General features: G+C 49.1%; 1 protein-coding gene across 1 annotated transcript; it reads left to right on the top strand.

Moving 5' to 3' along the window:
- Nucleotides 1–2,495: 2,495 nt before the first annotated feature.
- Nucleotides 2,496–13,844, top strand: PRSS55 (serine protease 55; the record flags this gene model as incomplete). The annotated part of the gene is made up of 5 exons (XM_081135434.1): nucleotides 2,496–2,550; nucleotides 3,738–3,930; nucleotides 5,157–5,407; nucleotides 6,802–6,944; nucleotides 13,521–13,844. The coding sequence occupies 5 exons, from the start codon at nucleotides 2,496–2,498 to the stop codon at nucleotides 13,842–13,844; spliced, it is 966 nt and encodes a 321-aa protein (XP_080991560.1).
- Nucleotides 13,845–21,097: the final 7,253 nt, after the last annotated feature.

Raw genomic sequence — 21,097 nt, 5'->3', positions numbered from 1 at the left:
CCTTATTTATAGTAATATATCCACATATATGGTGAGGGCAGACGCTCTGCTTCCTCCAAGCCCTTATTACTCTAACTTTTTATTTGGGTATATTAAGGGGAGGGAAAGAAAGGTGTGGTCTCTAAGACTCACGTCATAATCTCCCCACTTTCAACTCTAAACAGGACAAGAAACCCCTGATCCTAACTCTGCTATAGACGTTCTTTCATGAATGGCCCAGGAGATTAAAGCATTTGTACCTCAGATGAGGAGGTCCCAGGTTTGGGTCTATGTTAAGCACTGAACTGATGGAATATTGTAGGTAATATAGATAATATATTGTGTTTTATGAGAAAAATGAAAGAAGTTATTAAGCAAAATAGAATGTCAGAGTGACGAAGGACCTTAAGATTTACCTGATTGAATCTCCTTGTTCTAAAATGACTGAGGTCCAGAAATACGGAGTGAGTTTTTTTAAGGTTGGTTTTCTGAGCTTTCCTTGAAGATGTGTTTGCAGCCCAAGGGAAGAGAGAAGTTTGCTCGGACCCTTGTAGAGCTAGTTCCCATTGCTACGAAAGCAGAAAACACCCTTCTGGGTAGAGCTGGGCTGAGGCTGGAGCACCCCTCCTGGGGGCAGGTGGACTGATGGCTGTGAGCAGGTGCATGGAGGGAGCTTCGGTGTTGAGAGCCTACTCATCAGCCGGGGGGCCTGAGGCCTGGGGTGTCCATGTCAGCGTGGGACAGTGGCAATGAGGAGGTGTAGGGATTCCTTATAGAGCTGCTCTCCACACCCAGGCCCCCATGTTTGCCCAGTTCCAGGGGAGCCATTCCCACTGTAATCTATAGGAATGGCACCCTCTGGAGTTGTGGCTGGGCTTGGCAGCTTTGTCCCAACCATGCATCCCACCCAGGCGTGGTGCAGTCCACCGTGATTGTGGAGAAGCTTGGCACAGAAATGCCAGACAGCGAATGAATACTTCATGAGCAACGGGGCCAGGTCGTGTTAATAGGAGAGCTATAGACCCAGCAGAAAATGGATCTTCCTAGAGGTGAGCTGTGCTTTTGTCCAGATAGTTTTCCCGAAAATGAGCAGCAGTTTTGAGTGGATGTGCCCGTCATCCAGGCATCCCCACTGTGAGATCAGCTGTCATCCTCCGTCTTCCCGGTCAGACCCTGCACAGGGCCCAGGCTTCCCCTCCCCTCCGCACCCCAGAACTAACAGAGCAGGAGCAAAGCAGAAGCTGCAGGCATCTAGCCGGGGGTAGCAGGGCTGGGGGAGGGAGAGAGCTGAGTCCAAAGGAAGCGCAGAGGGAAGCCCCAAGCTTCCTGGTGGCAGGACCAGGCCAGGGACCTGGTGTGCTTTGAGGCCTTTACCCATATGCCATTAAAGAAAGGCTAGGCCCATCCTCAGGGCCAGGACATTCCGTTTGAGGAGGCTGGTGAGGTAAGAATCGGAACAGGTGGGGATGCACCACCTAGGGCCACTCGACAGGCTGGCGCAGCCCTGCTGGTGGACACTGGGCACTGAGGAGCAGCTGCAGGGAGGGCCGTGCACAGGAGACAGCAGCCAGAGCCACACCCGAGTCACATGATCTCATTTTGAGCTTCACAACTTTACTGGTCAACATTATTGTGCCTTTTCCGCAGATGAGGAAGCCGAGGGAACGGGCCAGCGAGGGTACACACATTGTCTGGAGACGACCTGCGGGCACTGAAATGAGCACGTGACTCACTGCCAACCACTGCGCCCCCCCAGTGGCCAGGGAGGCTGTCCTGAAGATGCCTGGGGCACGTCCCCCGAGTCCGTGCACGGGAGGTGGACTGAGGTAAACAGGAAAGTCCGAATCCATGACCGCCGACCAAACCCGCTGATGGCAGGGGAAGCCATGGCCTGGCATTTACATCAGTGAACGTGATCTTTTCAACTGTAGACATGGTCAAGGGCTTATCTGGAGATCTGGGGGTCATGTGGAATAAACCCAGAAAGTGGGGCGGGGATTGTCCCCTGCTGCCTGGGCATGAAGGGAGGCCTGGCCTCTGGACCCTGCCTGTGAGGTCCAAGTCAGCAGTCCCAGGTCAGAGGCACCTGTCCCACCTCCTGGCCTCCTGAGCTCCTCCCCGTCTGTCCTCGAGGGTCCAGCCTGGCGGCCTCTCGCTCAGGCCTCAGGTGCACATTCACAGGGACCCCTGACCTGACAGGCTCTGTGAAAGAGGAGGCATTTGAGCCTTAAATAGGCTGCTTAGGACAGGGGCCACAGGCAAAGTGCCCACCAAGGACTTGGTGAAGGGCAGGCTGTGCCCGGGTCCACGGGAAGGGGATCTTAGACAAGACGGCTTCGTTAGAAACCAATGGCCAGAAGAGAAGCCTGCACGACCCACCCGAGTTCTCAAACACACAGCCCATTGTGACATCACCAGCCGGGCCTGGCTGTGTATGAGAAGAGAGGCCATGGCAGTGCCATTCTCCTCAGCCCTGGCCTCCGTCACCTCCTGGGCCAGCAGCAAAGCCAAGGGCCATGCTCATGTTATCAGTTTTGCTGCTCTTGTCCCAGGCCAAGGGCGAACCTTCCGGTGTGTAGACTCTTCTCTCGGTGCCCAGAGCAGCTCTCCCAGGCGGGCAGGGGGGGCCTGATAGTGGCTCCTGCTCATGGACCCTTCACCCGGTCAGCGGCGAGCGTTAGGGGCCAAAGCAGAGCGTTGGTTAGCCGGCTCGTTAATGAACTCATCGGCCACTATGAGCGCTGGCTCAACAGGTATTAATAGGGAGTCTCCTCTCCTGGGAGCTGGGCCGGGACTCTGTCCAGAAGCAAGTTTCTCTGCTCTGCGTGGGCAGCTGCAGCCTGGGCCCTCAGCCCTCAGGGGATGGGGCTGCTCTGCCTGGAACAGGATGTCCTAGAACAGTTCAGGCCTTCTGGAAGGTTCGGGCCCTTTCTGGGACCACTCTGGTTTCCACACAAATTAGTTTCCTAGGGCTGCTGGAACCAACTACTACAAAGTTAGTGGCTTAAACTACACACATTTCTTATCTTTCAGTTAGTTCCGTTGGGTAAAGATCCAACGTGGGTCTCACTGGGCTAAGATCAAGGTGTTGGCGGGATCGCCATCCGAGGCTCTGGGAGAACCTTTGCCTTGCCTGTCCCAGCTTCTGGAGGTCATCCACCCTCCTCGGCGCATGGCCCCTTCTTCCATCCCCCCAGCCAGCAGCACCGTAGCGCTCCATGCCTTTCCCCCATAATTGCAGCTCTTTTGCTTGCTCCTCCACTACTGTTAAGGACCCCCAGGATTCAGTGGGCCCACTCCGACTATCCAGGACCATCTCCCCACTTCAAGGTCAGCTGATTCACTTTATTCCATCTCCAAAATCCCCCTTTGCCTTGTAAGGCCCTACCCACCAGGACATGGCCCATTAGGACATAGACACCTTTTGGGGGATGTTGTTCTACCTGACACTCTATAGTTGGTGTCGGACAAATATTTTCCACTGATCTCTCTTGGATGGGAGCAGAGACAAGCTCAGGGAAGTGATTCACCCGAGATCATAGAGTTGGAGGAGGGCAGAGCCAACACATCCCACCCACGTCTCAGGCTCTGTGCGATGAAAATAAAGCATCTGTTGGGTTACTCGTGTACCTGGGGTGCTTCGCTGGGCCAGCCTTGGTTTTCTTGTATCTGGAATGAGCATAATGGTAGCTACCTAGAAGCCTCCTATGGATATTAAGTGTTTCATCTTTTCCTCCCTCACTCTTCCATTCCTCCAGCATGCGGCAGAAGACCCGTTTTTGAGGGAGGACCTCAGTATTCCAGAATCATAGAGGGGACAGAGGCTGGGGAGGGTGAGTTTCCATGGATTGTGAGCATTCAGATAAGAAATGAACATTTCTGTGGAGGCACGATCATCAACGAGTGGTGGATTGTCAGTGCTGCTCACTGCTTTTCCAGTAATGGTCTGGAGTAAGTATCAAGAGCCCATCCCAGCTGCTTTTGACACTCTCTGCCCCCCGAGCACCCCCACACTCAGCCATGCCTGATTGCCAAGGGGGATCCCAGGGCCAGCCAGTCCTCAGTCAGGCATGATGGCCCCGGGGACACGGAGGCAGTGAACCTGCGCCCTCCTCTTGGTTACCCGGGGCCAATGACTGTGGCTTCCCTGCAATCACACATTGTCCTCCCCAGGAACATCTGCGGCCTGGTGGAGTTAAAGGGCTTGGTCTGTTGGCCTCTCCTAGGACAGCCAATTCCTTCTAGGAAGAAATTTTCCTAATTCTGAAAGCCTGGGTTTCCAGGCCATCTGACACCCCTACTTCCCTGCTCTTTGTAGAGTTTTCTCTGAGCTCCAGGAGATGGAAGCCTAGCATTTACTGATTACTAATCATGTCCCAGTGACTTCCTGAGCAACTGCCCGCATTAGTTAATTGTACAACCACCCTCGGAGCAGGTAGAATGAACGAACGTATTTTATAGAGATGGAAACAAGTCAAATAAGGGTGGGTGACTCATTCAAGGTCCACACCCAGGAGACAGAAATAAGATTGAAATCCCGATCCCAGCCCTTGCGCTTTCTGCTACACCCGCTACCCCACCTCAAGAAAGTTTGCAGGTTCACAGCAGGACTGACTTTAAAGGGTAAACCAAACACGTGGAAAAGTTTCTCCGTGTAATAACCATGGAGCCTTGTTGCACCAGCCCTCACGGGACACGTAAAGATTGGCTATCGGAAAGTCCCTGGCCATTCGGCCTGGAGGGGATTCCTGAATCATTACTGAGGATTCTTTCTGTGTAATCAGTGGCATGTCTAGAGTAAACTCTGTTCTGGGGTCTCTTAAGTGGCTGGTAGACGAATCTACGTAATTCTACCTTACCTATCTGAGGGCCAGTTTGATTTGTGCCAATTGGTTGTCTGTGGGCTAAGTTCTGCCTTTGCGCCAGTAGACAGGGGTGTCCTTAACCCCTGGGACTGTGCTGGACGCAGTGTCCCCATAGTCTGCCATACTAGCTTTCCACCCTCCTTCTCTACCTTCTTAAAATTCTCACATCTTCTTAACCTCAGCCCCAGTAGAACACATCGTAAAGACCCTAGAACTATATGGGATGTAGGCTTTTGGGGGCAGAGCAAATTCTGGGTGCTTTGTGACTTTCCTTCCCCTCCCACCTTCCCCTCTCTGGTTCTGTGCCACTAGTCCGAGAGACCTGAGTGTTGTGCTGGGAACCAATGACTTACAGAGCCCATCCCTGGAAGTAAAGGAGGTCACCAGCATAGTTCTTCACACGGGCTTTGAAAGATTGAGCATGGACAATGACATCGCCTTGCTGCTGTTGAACTCGCACATCAAGTTCAACGGCCTGAAAGAACCCATCTGCATGCCCAAGAAGCCCAGCACCGCCAAGTGGAGTAAATGCTGGGCGGCAGGATGGGGACAGATCAGAATCGGTACGTGGCTGCACAGCATCTTCTGAGATGCTGGGGGAGGACCCACATCACAGGCATCTGAGGATGGGCCACTCAACTGAAACAAGACGGGAGGAGGGTGCAAGGAGAAAAGGCTGAGGGCAAGAAAAGGATTTGCTCTGGGGCCAATCCCTGTACAGCAGAACCTCGCAGAGGCCCCATCTCAGCCTCGCCTGAGAGCCAAGGAAGCATCTCCCCAAGGCCCAAGTTGAGATGCTAGGTCTGAGACAGCCCCCCATGTGGTCATATTCAGCCAGCACAGAGCAGTCTTGTTTGTTTCTTTAATGGAATTTAAACTCTCCAGTTTGCCAAGGGCCCCTCTCCTCTCTATTCTTTCACATCTCCCTTGATTCACACATTGGTGTGTCCCACCTGGTTTCTGCAGGCATCCAAGATGCCTGTCCCAGCCCAGACGTTTGATGGCCCTGGAGTGTTGCCCAGCCACTCTTAGAAATGAATCTGTTGTTACTTGTTACCTATTGTTACTTGTTACCTGCTGTTACACTGTTACTTGGCCAAAATAAGAGGAACTGTACCAGGGCAGAAAAGGATTGTGAAAGCCTTGCTGGGCTGTCCCCAAAGAAAACTCAACAAAACCAAGAGCAAATAGGTAGGGGATGGGAACAGCACAGCACTATCTCAGACCTGAAAGAGACTCTAGGTCCACAGGGTCTGGAAAACTATAGGTATTTCAGGAGTTCAGTAGCTAGAGAGCAACTGGCATGGGGTTGCTTCTGGGCTCCAGGATCTACTCAGAAGTTAGACGTAGCATAGGAGGCCTCCAAGATTAAAAAGACTCAAAAGGGAGAAAAAATTTTAAATGTCTATATGGTCAGTTAATGAGGTGGAGAGAAATCCTGGAAGCTGGCTGGAAAGGGCCTTGGCAAATCCCCATAAAGACCTGCAGCCAACCTCCCCCTGCCTAGAGGACCTGAGAGCTTTTCCACTGGGAGTGCAAACCCACTTTCAGCAGCCCTGTGTCAGGGGAGGGCCATACTCTCATAATAAAAAGCGGCGATAGGATGAAAGGCAGGATGGTGCTAGGAAATGCTTAGCCAGCTGCAAGAGGTCAGGTCTGCAGGGCTGGTTGGAGTCAAGCTGGTCGTCGTCTTAGACGCAAGGGTATGATTTTGAGTGAGAGGAATAATTGACGTAGCGGGGAATCGTTTGGAAAAGCCTGAGGTGGTGGAGCGGGCGGACTGCATGGGGTCACCAGAAGGAAGCAGAGGTGAGGGGCTGTGAGAATGTGAAGGGATGTGGAAGGGTGGCCGGTGGGATGCAGGGATGCTGAGGGGGCCTAGGGCACAGTCATTTGCATTGTTGACACAGGGACTACTGTCCAGTAGCTTTTCTAATGTGCTTTCTCTTTGAACAAGATGACAAAACCTCTTTGACAACTGACCTGAGGAAAGTGCCAATGATCATCGTGAACTGGGAGAAATGTTCAAAACTGTTTTCAAAACTTACCAAAAACATGCTGTGCGCTGGATATGAGAATACAAGCTATGATTCTTGCCAGGTAACTAAGGGATACCCCCTCCTTCCCTCTATGGGCCCCCCATCCCCTCAGGGCTGCCAATGCAAGGGGATCCTCTCTCCACTGGGAATAAACAGTGAGTCTGGAAAATGTGTGGGAATCGGGGCTTGGCCGTGGGAATGGTGACATGGACTGGGGAGTGCTCTTTGTCAGGTCCTTGGAGTGATGCCAGAAACACAACTCACGAAAGGAAAAACTGATAAACTGGACCTCATCAAAATCAAAAATGTTTCTCTGTGAAAGACCCTATTAAGAGGATGAAAAGACAAGCTAGAGATTGGGAGACAATATCCAAAAAGGAATTATACTTAGAATATATAATGAACTTTCAAACTCGACAGGAGAAAAATAAACTATACAATTAGAAAATGGGCAAAAGGCATGAGCAGACATTGCACTAAAGAGGATATCCTGATGGCAAACAAGAACATGAAAAGATGTTCAATGTCATTGGCCGTTGAGCAAATGCAAATTAAAACCCCAATGAGATGTCACTACACGCCTCTCAGAGGGGCTAAAATTAAAAAAAAAAAAAAAAAAAATTGTGACAAGGTACCAAATGCTGACAAGAATGCTGAGAAAACTGGATACATTGCTGGTGGGACTTTAAAATAGTTCAACCACGCTGGAAAACAGTTTGCCAATCTCTTAAAAAAACGGAGCATACTCTGGCCACATAACCTATCAAATGCTACTCTCGGGCATTCATTTCAGAGAAATGAAGGCTTGTGTTCACACCAAAGCCTGTACAGGAGTGTCTATAGCTGCTTTATTCATAATAGCAAAAAATTGGAAACAAATGTCCTTCAAGACCTGGATGGTTAAGTACCACGAAATACCACTGAGCTATGACAAGAAACAGCTATTGATACAGGCAACAAAGTGGATGGGTTTCCAGAGACTTACACTGTGTGAAATAAGCCAGTCCCCAAAGGTCTCACACTGTATGATTCCATTTACATAACATTCTTGAAATGACAAAATCGTAGAAATAGAATACAGATTAGTGGTTGCCGCAGAGGTTTAAGGAGGGGATGGGGGTGGGAGGGACGTCGATATAGCATAAGAAGGGCATCATCTCTGTGGCGATGGAAGTGATCTATATTTTACTGTATCAGTGTCAGTATCCTGGTTGTACTATAGTTTTGCAAGATGCTGTTCTTGGGGGACACATGGAAAGGGTACATGGAATCTCTCTGTATCAGTTCTTACAAGTGTATATGAGGCTACGATTGTATCAAAAATAAAAAACAAAGAGAAGACAAAGTTTCCCAGACACAGGAGTTAAAGGAAGATCTTGGATCACAGCCATGCCAGAGACCTAGGGAGCAGCCAGTTTGTGCTGGAGCAGGAGACAAAGGGCTCCAAATAGCAATAGAAAAGGGGAGACGCATTCAATAGTGTGAGTAGAAAGAGAGCGTTCCAGAGAGAGTGTGGGGAGATGGCAGAGGCTTGAAACGGCCTCACGTGTTCAGGGAAGTGCCCGTGTTTCAGGAGCCAGAGGTAACAAGAGATGGGTGTGGACGGGTGAGCAGCACAGGGAGGTAGGTTGTGCCCTGAGTGGGAGACTAGTTGTCCCAGGCTGTCACTCCTGTTGCTCAGGCAAGAATGTGAGAAGCAGGCCCCACCCATATTCCCACTCTCTTTTCAATCTCTCTGACTCAACGCCATCCCATATTCAAATGGCCAGACTAACTGTGGTGACATTTGAAATCATCAAGTGCCATCTTCAGTGACATTTTCTGCAACCGCTGCTTCAGTAGCTGGATCTATCGTCCAGAGCCTAGGATTTTTGTTTCAATCTCTCTCCTGTCAAAATGCACTTTAATGAAAGCTTCTAAAATTAATCCTCTATTACTTAAGAGTGCTATTAAAAAAAAAAAAAGTGCTGTTATCGTTTTAAGCCAGTGTGTGTGTGTGTGTGTGTGTGTGTGTGTGTGTGTGTGTTTGGGGATTTTTTAGTTGTGAAATGAAAAGCTTTGCTCTCTGTTTAGAAAGCTTTCTATTGTCAACAATAAGCTGGAAGTGATCCAGTCAAGGAAATTTTTCTGAAATTATACAATATTATCATCACTTAAAAACAAAGAAGCCAGGCAGTAAGTCCCTTAGGGTTTAAAAATAATTGCCCTTACAAATAAAATCACACTTTCAAATTTAGCAAACTTTTAAAAACGCATGTAATTACATAATTAAGGGAAATGATCTTTTTAGAATGATAGCATTTAAATATGTTCAAAATAATGGCAGTAAGATTCTGTCATACTTAAAACAAATTAAAACTAAATGCTAAAATGAAAAACAGTTGAATTTTTTGGTTTACTTTCCCCAGCACTTTTCTTCTTTGTAATCCCCCGATTAAGGTTATAATGTGAAAAAAAAATTCCATTTAAGAAAAATAATTATTTTTAAGTGGCATTGTCGAGAAAAGTATGACATCAAACATATCCCGGCTCGCAACAATATTTTGTGAAGGAACCACGGGTATATGACAGCGGACAGCGCTGTCTGTTTTCTCATCTGTCTGCTCAACTCCAGCAGACATGTGTGAATTCCCTGTACCTAGTGCCGCGCTTGGCACGTAAAAAAATGGTCAACAAATGCTTGTCAAATACATGAACTTCCCAAGGAAGCCAGCAACCGTCTGCCAGCCAAGTAGCCTAGCGGAGGGGCACCTGAGGCAGGTCCTGCGGGAAGCTAAGCGCCTGCCGGGCGGGGGGGAAGCCGGCCGGCAGCCAGCTCGCTGCCGGGCAGTTTGGTGGTGGGGCTGCCAAGCTGACTTGGATTTAGACCCGAGCTACTTCTTTTAAGACTTTTTTTTAATGGCAGTTTTAGGTTCATAGCAAAATGGAGAGTGAGGAATAGAGGTTTTCCACGTACCCCCTCCCCCCACACAGGCACAGCCTCCCCCACCGTCAACGTCGCCACCAGGGTCACGGGTTACAGCTGGTGAGCCTGCGTGGACGCGCCACCCGGAGTGATCGCCAGAGTCCGCAGTTTACAGTGGGGCCACTCTTGTCATTCCTTGCGCTGGGACGAATGTACAATGGCGCGTGTCCATCGTCGCAGTGCCATAGGGAGTTTCACTGCCTTGGGCTGCTTCCCAGGGTGTCGGGGGGCACGTCACCCATGCCGCTTCATGGACGTCTCGTTTCACGCCACAAAATCGTAGATGTTTGGAGCTGCAGACTCTTAGAGCTGAGAAGGAATGTAGAAAAATATTTCATCAAAACTCTGTTTCCCAGATGAGAAAGCATGATTATCTTGATGATACATCTTTTCCTTCGCTCCCTGTGTGGATGGGAAGCAGTGTGCTGACTTCGTGGCTCTTTCCCACGTATCGAATTGTTTCATTTTTCTCCACCACCCTGTAAGCCTGGCTGGGCATGTCTCCCTCTCGCTGTTCAAACAGACGAGAAAACAGGGATTTAGAATATGAGTGATTTCCCCTTAGTCCAGGGAGGGGTGGGCTCCGGCTGGAAGCCAGGTCGTCTGCCCCTATCCCCCCCAAAACCAGGAGTGATCACACGGTGTAATTATCTCACAGCGGTGAACTTGGGAGGCTCCTGTGGTCCATATGTTTCCAACCAGACAGGTCCTTGGCTACCAGCCTTAGTCCTTGGAAGACAGTCTTCCTTCGATGGGCCGTCATCAGTATCAGGTCCGTACTGGCTGAGGCCAGTTGCTCCTTTGGGGCTATCCTTGCTTTCTTTCCAAGAGGAAGAGAGAAAATGTTAAGGCTTTGTGCATAAAAGGACATGTATTTACAGATGTTCCTCTTGGGCCCCAGCAGGCCGTGAGGGGAAGCTCTGTGTCCTGAATGTACAAGTAATGTTCGTAATACGTAGGGTGAAATAATGATACTGTTATGTTCCTGGAGCATTTACTACATGGCATTTACTCTGTGCTGAGTGATGTACAGATTTTTAAAATTTCATCTGCCAGCAATCCTGGAAAGTAGTTGGTATTATCTCTATTTTAATGACACCGAAACTGAGGCTTATAAACTTTACCTGCCCAAGGACAGTTCTTTCCTTGTTATGTAAGGAGATACATAATCAAGACAACATATTAATAAAATTTCTATAACATTCATGCCTTCATAAGGTTGAAGAAAATTATAAAAACATCATTTATGGAAGGAGCTGAGTAGAAATCCTATTGATTTGTTCTTGCCCCGTGACTCTGAGACAGAACTAGAGCAAAGACAAGCACCCACCCACGAAAAACAGACAAGTGTTAGAGCAACACTTTATATTGGAAAAGGGCACTTTTGGTTTTGGCCCACACTGACTGGCCTCCTTGAACTCCAACCTCTCTGTAAATTCTGCTGTCTAACCCTCTGTTTGATCACCCAAACTCCACTGAAACGTGCTTTATTCTCTCTCTTCCCCTGCACTTTACCCCTCTAACCACACTCCACGACCTCGGAAGTAGTCGCCACCACCCGTGTCCAGTGTCACCAGCCATCAGCTCACGGGGGTCTCAATCCCTCCCCCCCAGCCCGACCTTCAGACCCTGGTCATGTCACCTCCTCTTAACCAGTCCTCCTACCTTCTGTCTCACTTCCCCCTAAACCATCCCACCTGCTCTCCCTGTCAAATTCCTGTTGATCCTTCAGACGAAATGCCTGGTGGTCCGTTAGGACAGAACTTCCCCTGACCAGCATCCACCCCTCCCCCTCTGCACGGCCGCTATATTCATACTTCTCCTGCCTCATCAGACACAGTTAATCCCATTTGTTCACATTTGTGTCTTCTCCCCTAGACCATGGGGTCTTGTATGCCAATTGCCTGACAATTAGTTTTTCCTCAATGAAAATTCGGGAAATGGGAGTGATCAGACCTCTTTCCACCTTCAATTTTCTAATTATAAAATGAGAGTCAAAATACCTACCTCAGAGAGAAATGAGGTAGTGGAGCTGATGAGAAAAAAAAAAAAAATTAAGGGGCCAACCCAGGAAATGTACGTGGCCAGGAAATGTAAATGCCCTCCTCCCCCCCAGCGCCCGTCCTAATGCGCCAACCATTCTAGTCGCCCGTTCGCATCGCGGGAGGAGCCATCTCTCCGCTGAAGAAAGATGGCCTGAACGGTGGTGGCCACGCGACTGCGCTGGTGGGAGTGCGTCGCGAGGCGGCGAGGACACGGGCTTCAGTGTCAGGAAGTCCTGGGTGCAGCGGCCTTGCATCCCCCTTAAGCCTCCTTTCTCTGTATCAAGCAGGTGAAAGGAAGCCGTATATATGTGTGGTCTGCACACTGTAGGGACTTGGTACGTATTTTCTAATAAATAGTCTTGTGAGTCATAGGCCCGTGTGATTCCATCCTGGAGGGGTGCACATACAGAAAAGCTTGGCTCACTCACCCCCCTACGGACACCCACACCAAAGAATTAAAAAAGAAATATCCCAATTCTCTCTCATGCCTCTGGAAGACCATCAAAGGAGACCCCACTCATCTCGGCAACCCTAAGAACACTTCTCCTATCTGTTTCCATTCCTTCCCTCTACAGCCCTTTCCAGAGAGTCTCTCTTTGCCATACCATGTTTAATGTTTAGGAAACACCTACTGTATTTTTAGCCAATAAATATATCGAGATAAATCATTGACTTTACCTAACATGTTATGATTTTTTTTAATTCATTTTTTTAGGCCCTGGCTGGGTGGCTCAGTTGGTTGGAGCACCGTCCCCTACACCAAAAGGTCTCGGATTCAATTCCCGGTCAGGGCGCACACCTAGGTTTTGGGTTTGATCCCCGGTCAGGGCTCATATGAGAGACAAAAGATGTCTCTCTCCCTCTCTCTCTCTCTCTCTCTCTCTCTCCTTCCCTCTCTCTCCTTTCCTCTCTAAAGTCAATGAAAACATATCCTTCAATGAGGATTAAAAAATTAAATTTATTTTTTATTTAAGTATAGCTGGAGTACAGTCTTATACTGGTAATGTTAGTCTCAGGTGCACAACGTAATGATTTGACCTCTCTGTGCCTTACCGTGTGATCACCCCACTAATTCTAGTCGTCATCCGTGGCGGTGAAAATCTATCACGATATTATCGACTCTATTCCCCTTCCCCCTTTCACGCATCCCCCCACCCCTTCCTTCTCGTAACCATCTCTTTGGTCTCTGTTTCTGAGTCTGCTTTTGTTTTGTTTTGCTTGTTTGTTTTTTTTTAGATTCCAGAGCTTCTGACTTGCTGAGACCCACAAAACTAGCCCCTGGTCTCCTCTCAGCCTGTGCTCGATTAGTCCATCCTCCGGGTCTCCTCTGCAGATGGAGTTATCTTCTCGCCAGGCCCTTCCTCCTCCCCTCCCCGCCCTTCAGTCCTGCCCCCTCCCCTGCATGCACCCTACAGCCCACAGTCCCTGGAGCCAGCCTGACAGCAACACGCCCCCCCCCCCCCCCCCCCGGCCTGGGATTGGGGTGGGCAGTGGGCAACAATGACGGATTTCCTCCGGCAGCCTGGAGGAGGGGAGATCAGCGGGTCGTCTTGCGTTAATGAGAGTTAACGCACAAATGGACAGTTTAGAATGAGACTTGCTACTGAACTGTGTTCTCTGCCCACAGGGTGACAGTGGGGGGCCTCTGGTCTGCACCACAGAATCTAGCAGGACGTGGTACCAGGTGGGGATCATCAGCTGGGGAAGGAGCTGTGGAAGGAAGAACACTCCAGGAATATACACCTTGCTAGAAAATTATAGCCCCTGGATCCAGAAGGTGACGGAGGTGGAGGGAAGGCCCCATAGGAGTACGGAAATAAGACCTACTTCCTCACTGCTGCCAGTGAGATCCCAGGCCTCAGAATTCCCGGGGCCCTGCAGCCCCAGACTCCAGCTCCTGCTCTGCCTTCTGTCCTACATGCTGTCCGAGGCCATTTTCTACTTACGATAAAACAGGTGTTATTCTGTAACCAGAGAAGGTGTACCAGAATGTGCTTGAATGATCGTAGCCGTGCGACTTAAGCGGGTAGCCAGGTGGAGGGGACAGATGTTGACAGGGACCGTTTCTCAAAAAGGGCTCCCAAGCGGTGGCCACAGCGACCTCCAGTTTGCATCCTACCAGCTAAGCAGCCTCAGTAGGAACAGGGAGCCTTGTTCCTGATAATTCCAGCAAAAGTGTGGGGTCTAACCCTTGTGACTCACAAGCCCCATACATGACCTGAAAGCTTCGACGTCTGCCGGGAAGGAGACCCTTATCTCCTGTAGCCACAGGGCTGAGCTGGCTAAAAATCACACTCACTGTCTCACCCTGCGACTGGCTGAGTCACAGTGTGAGCTGCACCCCAGCCTTGCGGGGGGTCTTACTGATAACATAAAGGCACTGATTGAGAGGGAAGGGGGTCCTGAACATTTGAACGGGGAGTGTGTGAGAAGACCCTGATGGAGCTGGGGGCATCGGGCTCCGAAGAGCTGATGAATCTTCTTTGCCGGTGACAACGGTCTCTCCACCCGCAGTAAGAGTAACCCCTTTGCCCATCCGAGGGTATTAACCCAGCGGACCCCTAAAGGTGAGGCGCAAAGTGTGGCCTGTGAGGAGGGGCACTGCACTCCAAAGGAATGACTTGAGTTTTCTAATTCATACAGATAGAAATCTGGGCAACATGGGAGGGAGTGGATATTAGGGTGGGGTAGTGGTGGAAGGAGCATAAATTTAGATCAGGTGAATTGATGGATATGGGCTCATGAAGCAGGGATTCTGCATCTAATATTACATCTAAGGCTGCGTCTGCATCTACGGTTCCCAGAGTCAGGAAGGGCTCTAGCAGTTTGTGTGGCTGTTTGGATGAAACAGGGGCCACAGAGAGTGAGTTAGAAATGCTGGACCTGCCTGGGTGTAATGCAGAGGAAGGGATTCAAAGACTTAGGGGGACTGTAATGTTGGCGTGGGCTTCTCATGTGAGACCTAGTCACCCACCCTGGGAAGGTCCAGAAGACATGGCTTGTACCACGACTGTGAGAAATAACTTTGGGAGGGGAGCCCAGCATCCTAGGAGAGCTCTGTGATAGCTCTCCTATGTAGGCCGGACCTCACAGGGAGACCTGCAGTCACTGAATTCGGAAATCTAAACGCAGTGGGGGTAACTGGATCCCATCTCAGGGTGGCAGCGGCCAAGTGGTGACGTCAACCACCAGAGGCAAGGTGGGTGTGGTCACTGAACGGACAGAGAGTCAAGGCAGCAATCAGAATAGTCTGACATGTGCCGAACCATGGTGCTAGCTAGTCGATCACGGTGTTCCTAGAAGTGAGATAGGTAGGAAGCCTACTAAATGCTTACTTGTTTTGAGCAAGTAAAAAAGTTCTAGATCAAGTGATTAAAGTTTAATATGAATCATAAAAACAGAGAGTCGTGACCCCTCACTCAATTTCCAGACTTGGGCCAGTTTACAGACCCAGCGCCCCTTGAATGAAGAGGAGGCTAGTTCCCAGATGAGGGGCTCTAGTACACCAGCAAATGTTTATACTGTTAATATATCTCCAAAGGGACCATGGCCTTTCACCAGAGTAACTGCCTGGGGAAAAGAGATAATCAGGTCTTTGGGGGACTACAGGACACTGGCTCTGGCCTGACACAGGTTCCAGGAGACCCACTGTCACTGTGGCCCACCAGTCGGAGGTCAGGTGATCCATGGAGCTTTAGCTCAAGCCCATCTCACAGTGGGCCCAGTGAGTTGCCAAATCCAGCCTGTGGTTATTTCCCAGTTCTGGAATGTATAATTAAAATAGAATACTGAGCAGCTGGCAGAATCCCCACATTGGTCCTGGCCTGTGGAGTGAGGGATATTATGTGGGAAAGGCCACGTGGAAACCACTAGAACTTCTCCTACCTAGGAAAATAGTGAACCAGAGTAACACCACATTCCTGGAAGGATTGCAGAGATTGGTGCCACCATCAGGACTTAAAGGTGGGGGTGACTCCCCCACCTCCCCACCTATCCCTCCTATCTGGCCTGGGCAGGAGAGTGCTAGGTCTCTGAGAAGACAGAGGATTATTGTAACTTAACCGGGTGGTGACTCCAATTGCAGCTGCTGTACCAGATGTGGTTTCACTGCTTGAGCAAATTACCACACCTCCTAGTATTTGCTATGTAGCTGCTGACCTGGGAAATGCTGCATTCTCCACCCCGTTCATAAGACTCACCAGAAGCAGTCATCTTTCAGCTGGCAAGGCCAGCATTACACCTTTAGTGTCCTACCTCAGGGGCATATCAACTCTCCAGGCCTGCTTCGGAATTTAGTTTTCAGGGCTCTTGATCACAAGACTCCTTTCCCTTCCACAAGATACCACACTGGTCCATGGCATTGATGGCACTATGCTGACTGGACCAAGTAAGCAAGAAGTAGCAACCACTCTAGACTTATTGGTGAGACATTTACATGCCAGGGAGTGGGAAACAAATCGGACAGATTTTAGGATCCTTCTACCATTGGTGAAATTTCTAGGTCACCCCACCAGGTAAGGAACCGTGTCCAGCTGAGGTGCTTGCTGAGTGCCCAGGACATGCAGAATAGGGAGTGGAAGATGGTGGTTATAGACACCAGCTGTGACCTTGTGACCAGGTACAGAAACAGGGACTGTAATTCTCGTATTTTCCCTTATTTTGTTATGAATGTTTGTGTATATATTAAACAATCTTTGTTTTCTTTCTTCTTATGCAACATAAGTTATATTGACTTCATATCATAGTTTCTAAGTATTGCTAGCTTTGTATGGGACTTTATATGGAATCGTACTTAAGTTACAGGATATCAAGGAAAACACTAACACCAGTCAAGGATATCACCTCCTCTTCTCTAAAAAAGGTTAGTGCATTTTCGATTGTGTACAGGATCATGTATCACTTTAGGGAGACGTATGACCATGTTATTGCCTTTATTTGGAGGTTAAGTTGGTTTAAGGAGATGCATATGGGAGTCGAGGGGTGGACTTGGGATGCTTAATTTTATGTTTCCATGCGGAAGGTGTTTTTGGATAAGATTAATATTCAAATTGTGAAACTTTGAGTAAGCAGATTTCCTTCCATCATGTGGGTGGGCCTCATCCAATCAGCTGAAGTCTTGAATTGAACAAAAAGACTGGCTTCCCTGAGCAAGAAGAAACTCTCCAGCAGATTGCCTTGGGACTTCATCTGCACCATCCGCTCTCCTGGGTCTCAGGACTGCAGCCCACACTGCAGACTTGGACTTGTCAGTCCCCATAAGCACAGGAGCCAATTCCTTATAATAAATCTCTTTATGTATATACACACACGCCTTCTATTGGTCCTGTTTCCCTGGAGAACCCTGACTAATGCAGTGAGGAATAGCTTCAGTACAGTGAAGGGAGCTGCTGCAGTAATGAGCTGGGAGCAATGCTGCCGTGTAACGTTGATCTGAGCAATGCAGGCTTCATCAGGATACGGAAACTGAGTTTAAACATCACCCAGTCAATTCACCGACGATTGGTCATGCCAGATGATTATCGCGTATGCCCCATCAGAGTTTAATACCTAGAGCTGCAGTTCCTAAACCGGGCACTGAGGTGCCCAAGGGCACTACTGCAAACTCATGGGACACGATGGAAAGACAGAGACATCTGTTGGACGTGGAAGGAAACAGCATCATCTGTCAGACACTGAGCCAACAGCTACTATGGAGTTATTTGGACTTAACTACTTCATAAATGCAGTCTTGAAGTATTTCTTTTGGCCTATGAGTGCTGTAACAAAAAGTTACTAGGACACGAATGGTCCATGAACTGAGAAAAACTGGGAACCTCTGACCTGGTGGATAACTGCTGGTGTTAATACTTTGTATTTAAGAATCAAGTGTGGGCTGTAATAGTAATTTTGTGCATCTTGGCTGTGACAAGGTTCTCAGACTTTCCTTGTTTTTCATGAGCATGACCGTTTTCAGAAGTGCTAGTCAAGCGTGCTGTTGAATGCCACGCTGCTGGAATTGGGTCTTTTTCTCATGACCAGGTTGGTGTTATGGGTTGGGGGAGGAAGGTCACAGAGGTAAAGTGCCATTTTGAACACATTATATCAAGAGTACATATCATCCATGTGACTTACAACTATTGATGTTGACCTTGGTCGCCTGGCTAAGACAGTGTTAGCTGGATCTCTCCCCTGCAAAGTTACTTTTTTACCGCCTTCCCTTACCGCCCTCTTTGGAAGGAAGTCACAGTGTCCAGCCCGCTCTTAAAGGCAGGGAGTGAGTTCTGCTCCCCCTCCTTTGGGGGAGAGCATATTTATTTGGAATTATTCTTCATAAGATATTTGTCTCTTCTCTCCCATTTATTACTTTGTTCAATCGCTTACTTATATTAATATGGACTAGGGATACTTATGTTTACTTTGGGTTATAATCCAAAACAAGTTTTTAATTGTATTGCTGGAATTTTCCAGCTTTAGTCATTGGGAGTTCTCTGTTGGCTCCTGTGCCCCTTTGACATACCCTCCTCTGCGTGTGTGTGTGTGTGTGTGTGTGCGTGTGTGTGTGTTTTAAACACTTCCTTACTTTCTGGCCATGCAAGATGCTAAAAAGAACAGACTTTTAATTATGAACCAGTGAAATTCTTTTTGTTAAAGTTTTGTGTTTGTGTCTTACAATTGGAAGAGTTCTGACTGATAAAAGGGGACCAGCCTCACTCCTACAAGCTTTTAAAAATGTTTTATTTCTTTTTGACAAATAAAAATTGTATATGTTTAAGGTATACAATGTGATATTGCGATATATGTGTATATTGTAAAATGATTACCAAAATTAAACTAGTTAACATACCCGTCACCTCCCATAGTTACCGTGTGTGTGTGTGTGTGTGTGTGTGTGTGTGTGTGTGTGATGAGAACATGTGGGGTCTAATCTCTTAGCAAATTTCAAGTTTGCAAAATAGTCACCATGCTGTACATTAGGTCTCCAGAACTTATTTCATAAGTGAAAGTCTGTTTCCTTTCATCAGCGTCTCTCTTTACCCCCTACCTCCCAGCCTCTGGTAACCACCATTCTACTCTCTGTCACTGTGAGTTTGACTTATATTTTTAGATTTCACATATATGTGAGATCATGTGATATTTATCTGTGTTTGGTTTATTTCACTTAGCTTAATGTCCTCCAGGTTCATCCATGTTGTTACCTTCCATACGTGCCCTGACTGGGGACAGAACCCGCAGCCGTTTGGTGCGTATGGGACGGTTCTCCAACCAACCGAGCCACCCGGGCAGGGCAACTAAAACAATCTTGAACAAGAACAAAGCTGAAGGCATCACAGCTCCTGACTTCAAGATGCATTACAAAGCTATAGTGATTAAAACAGCATGGTATTGGAATAAAGACAGACACAGGGACCAAAGGAACACAACAGAGTTCTGAAATACATCCACATATGTGACCGGGACTGCTTAAAGCGTCTCCTCTCCTGTGCCTCGGTTTACCAGAATTACATCCAATCTTTGTGGGGTTTATGATGGATTTTCTCAATTAGTTCTAAAACATTAGTCAGTATGAAGAAAACAAAACAAAATAAAAAACCACAACACTTGAGCAGCCCAGAGCGGCCCAACCCATTGTTGGGTGGATCTAATCATATATCAGGGTGTCCAGTGGGCACCCAGCTGGCGCCAAACCTCTCTCCATGTAGCCTCTTAAATGCAGAATTAAGGACAACAGAAATCTCAAGTTATTCTTCCTAGAATCAGGATTTGGATGCCCATTGATAAAATGGTAAAGGCCCACTGTCTCACTGGGATAACTTCCAAACAGAAATTGTTTTCTGTGACTCTCAACCCAGTGGGGACTTTGCCCCTTGCCCCTCCCTTCAGGAGACACTTGGCAATGTCTGGAGACCTTTTTAGTTGTCACAGCCAGGAACTTAGGTTGGGGTCCTACTGGCGTCCATCTGGGGAACAGAGGGCCAGGGATGCTGTTAAGTAGTCATGATGCACCGGACAGCCCCCCACAACAAAGACCTACCCAGCCCCCCCTATTAGCAGTGCTGAGGCTGAGAAACCCTGGGCACTAGGTTGGTGGTGGTCACTCCTCAGGTTCAGGTGGGTGATATCAGCGCTGGATTTAGAGTCAGGCTTGTTCCAGGGACCCTGACAGCCTGCGGGTTGAATTTCCTTCTCAGCTCCCCTCCCCTCCCCATTCCCCTCTTCTCTGTGTTCTCTGTCCACCGCCTCCTAGCAGCTGGATGGGCCCACCCACAGACTCCGAGCCGCACAGGTCCCCCCTCCCAGCCATATGTCCGCTGTGAGCCCGGACTGCCCTTGTCGAGTCTGCTGCTGCTCACAGCGCAGGCATGGCCATTGCATCCCCTGGGGAAACTCGCCCTGCTCCCAGCCTCGCGAATGAGCCGCGCCGGGGTCTGCCGCCTCGCCCCACGGAGATTTCACTGCGCGCAGGTGGAACAGCTCCTGGCGGGACCTCACACCCAGGCAGCCTCTTCGTGTTGGTTGGGGAGGGCGGGAAGGGAGAGAGCGAGAGACGGAGGGGGAGCAGGGAGGCAGGGGGGGGGAGCAGCCAGGAGGAGATGGCATGGGAGGGATGGGGCGGCGGGGAGGAAGTGCCCGTGCTTCCCGCCAGCGCCTGCCATCCATCATCCCTTCCTGGAGGGGAAATCAGTATTCCTCCCTCTTGTCCTCTCCCCAAATGTTCTGAATTTAGAAAAGAAAGAGCGAAACCCTGACAAATGCATATTGTTTTCTGACTATAAATGCTGCATCCGCTCCCACCCCCACGCAGATGTCGCCGCCTCTTCCCGGCTGCTGGTGACAGTGTCGTCGCAGGCCTGGGCTCCCTGCCACCACCGCTGGCAGTGCCTGCCGGGAGCACAGATGGAGCCGATGAAATGAGCTGTCTGCTCGCCACTGGAGGTCACCCTGATGCCTAAGAAGCAGATTCTGGGCAATTTCTTGCAGGATGAGCATTTCCAACTCAAAACTCTGTTGGCCTTTCTCTCTGACAGCTCACTTGTTTGGAAAATAATGGTGAAACCGTTTACTCTTCCTGTTTAAAAGCACCCTGTCGCCGGTCCCTGTCACTGATGGCCTGGGACCTTGCCTTCCCGTGTTCCAGTCGTCAACCAACCAGCTGGCAATTCTGAACGGGCAGAAAGGCATCCTGAGGCTCTCCAAGGTGACACTTGTCTGATGGGGGGAAGGACG

This window comes from Miniopterus schreibersii (assembly GCF_964146895.1).
Source record: "Miniopterus schreibersii genome assembly, chromosome: 4".
Lineage (NCBI taxonomy): Eukaryota > Metazoa > Chordata > Mammalia > Chiroptera > Miniopteridae > Miniopterus > Miniopterus schreibersii.
This window is presented reverse-complemented; position numbering and strand designations above follow the sequence as displayed.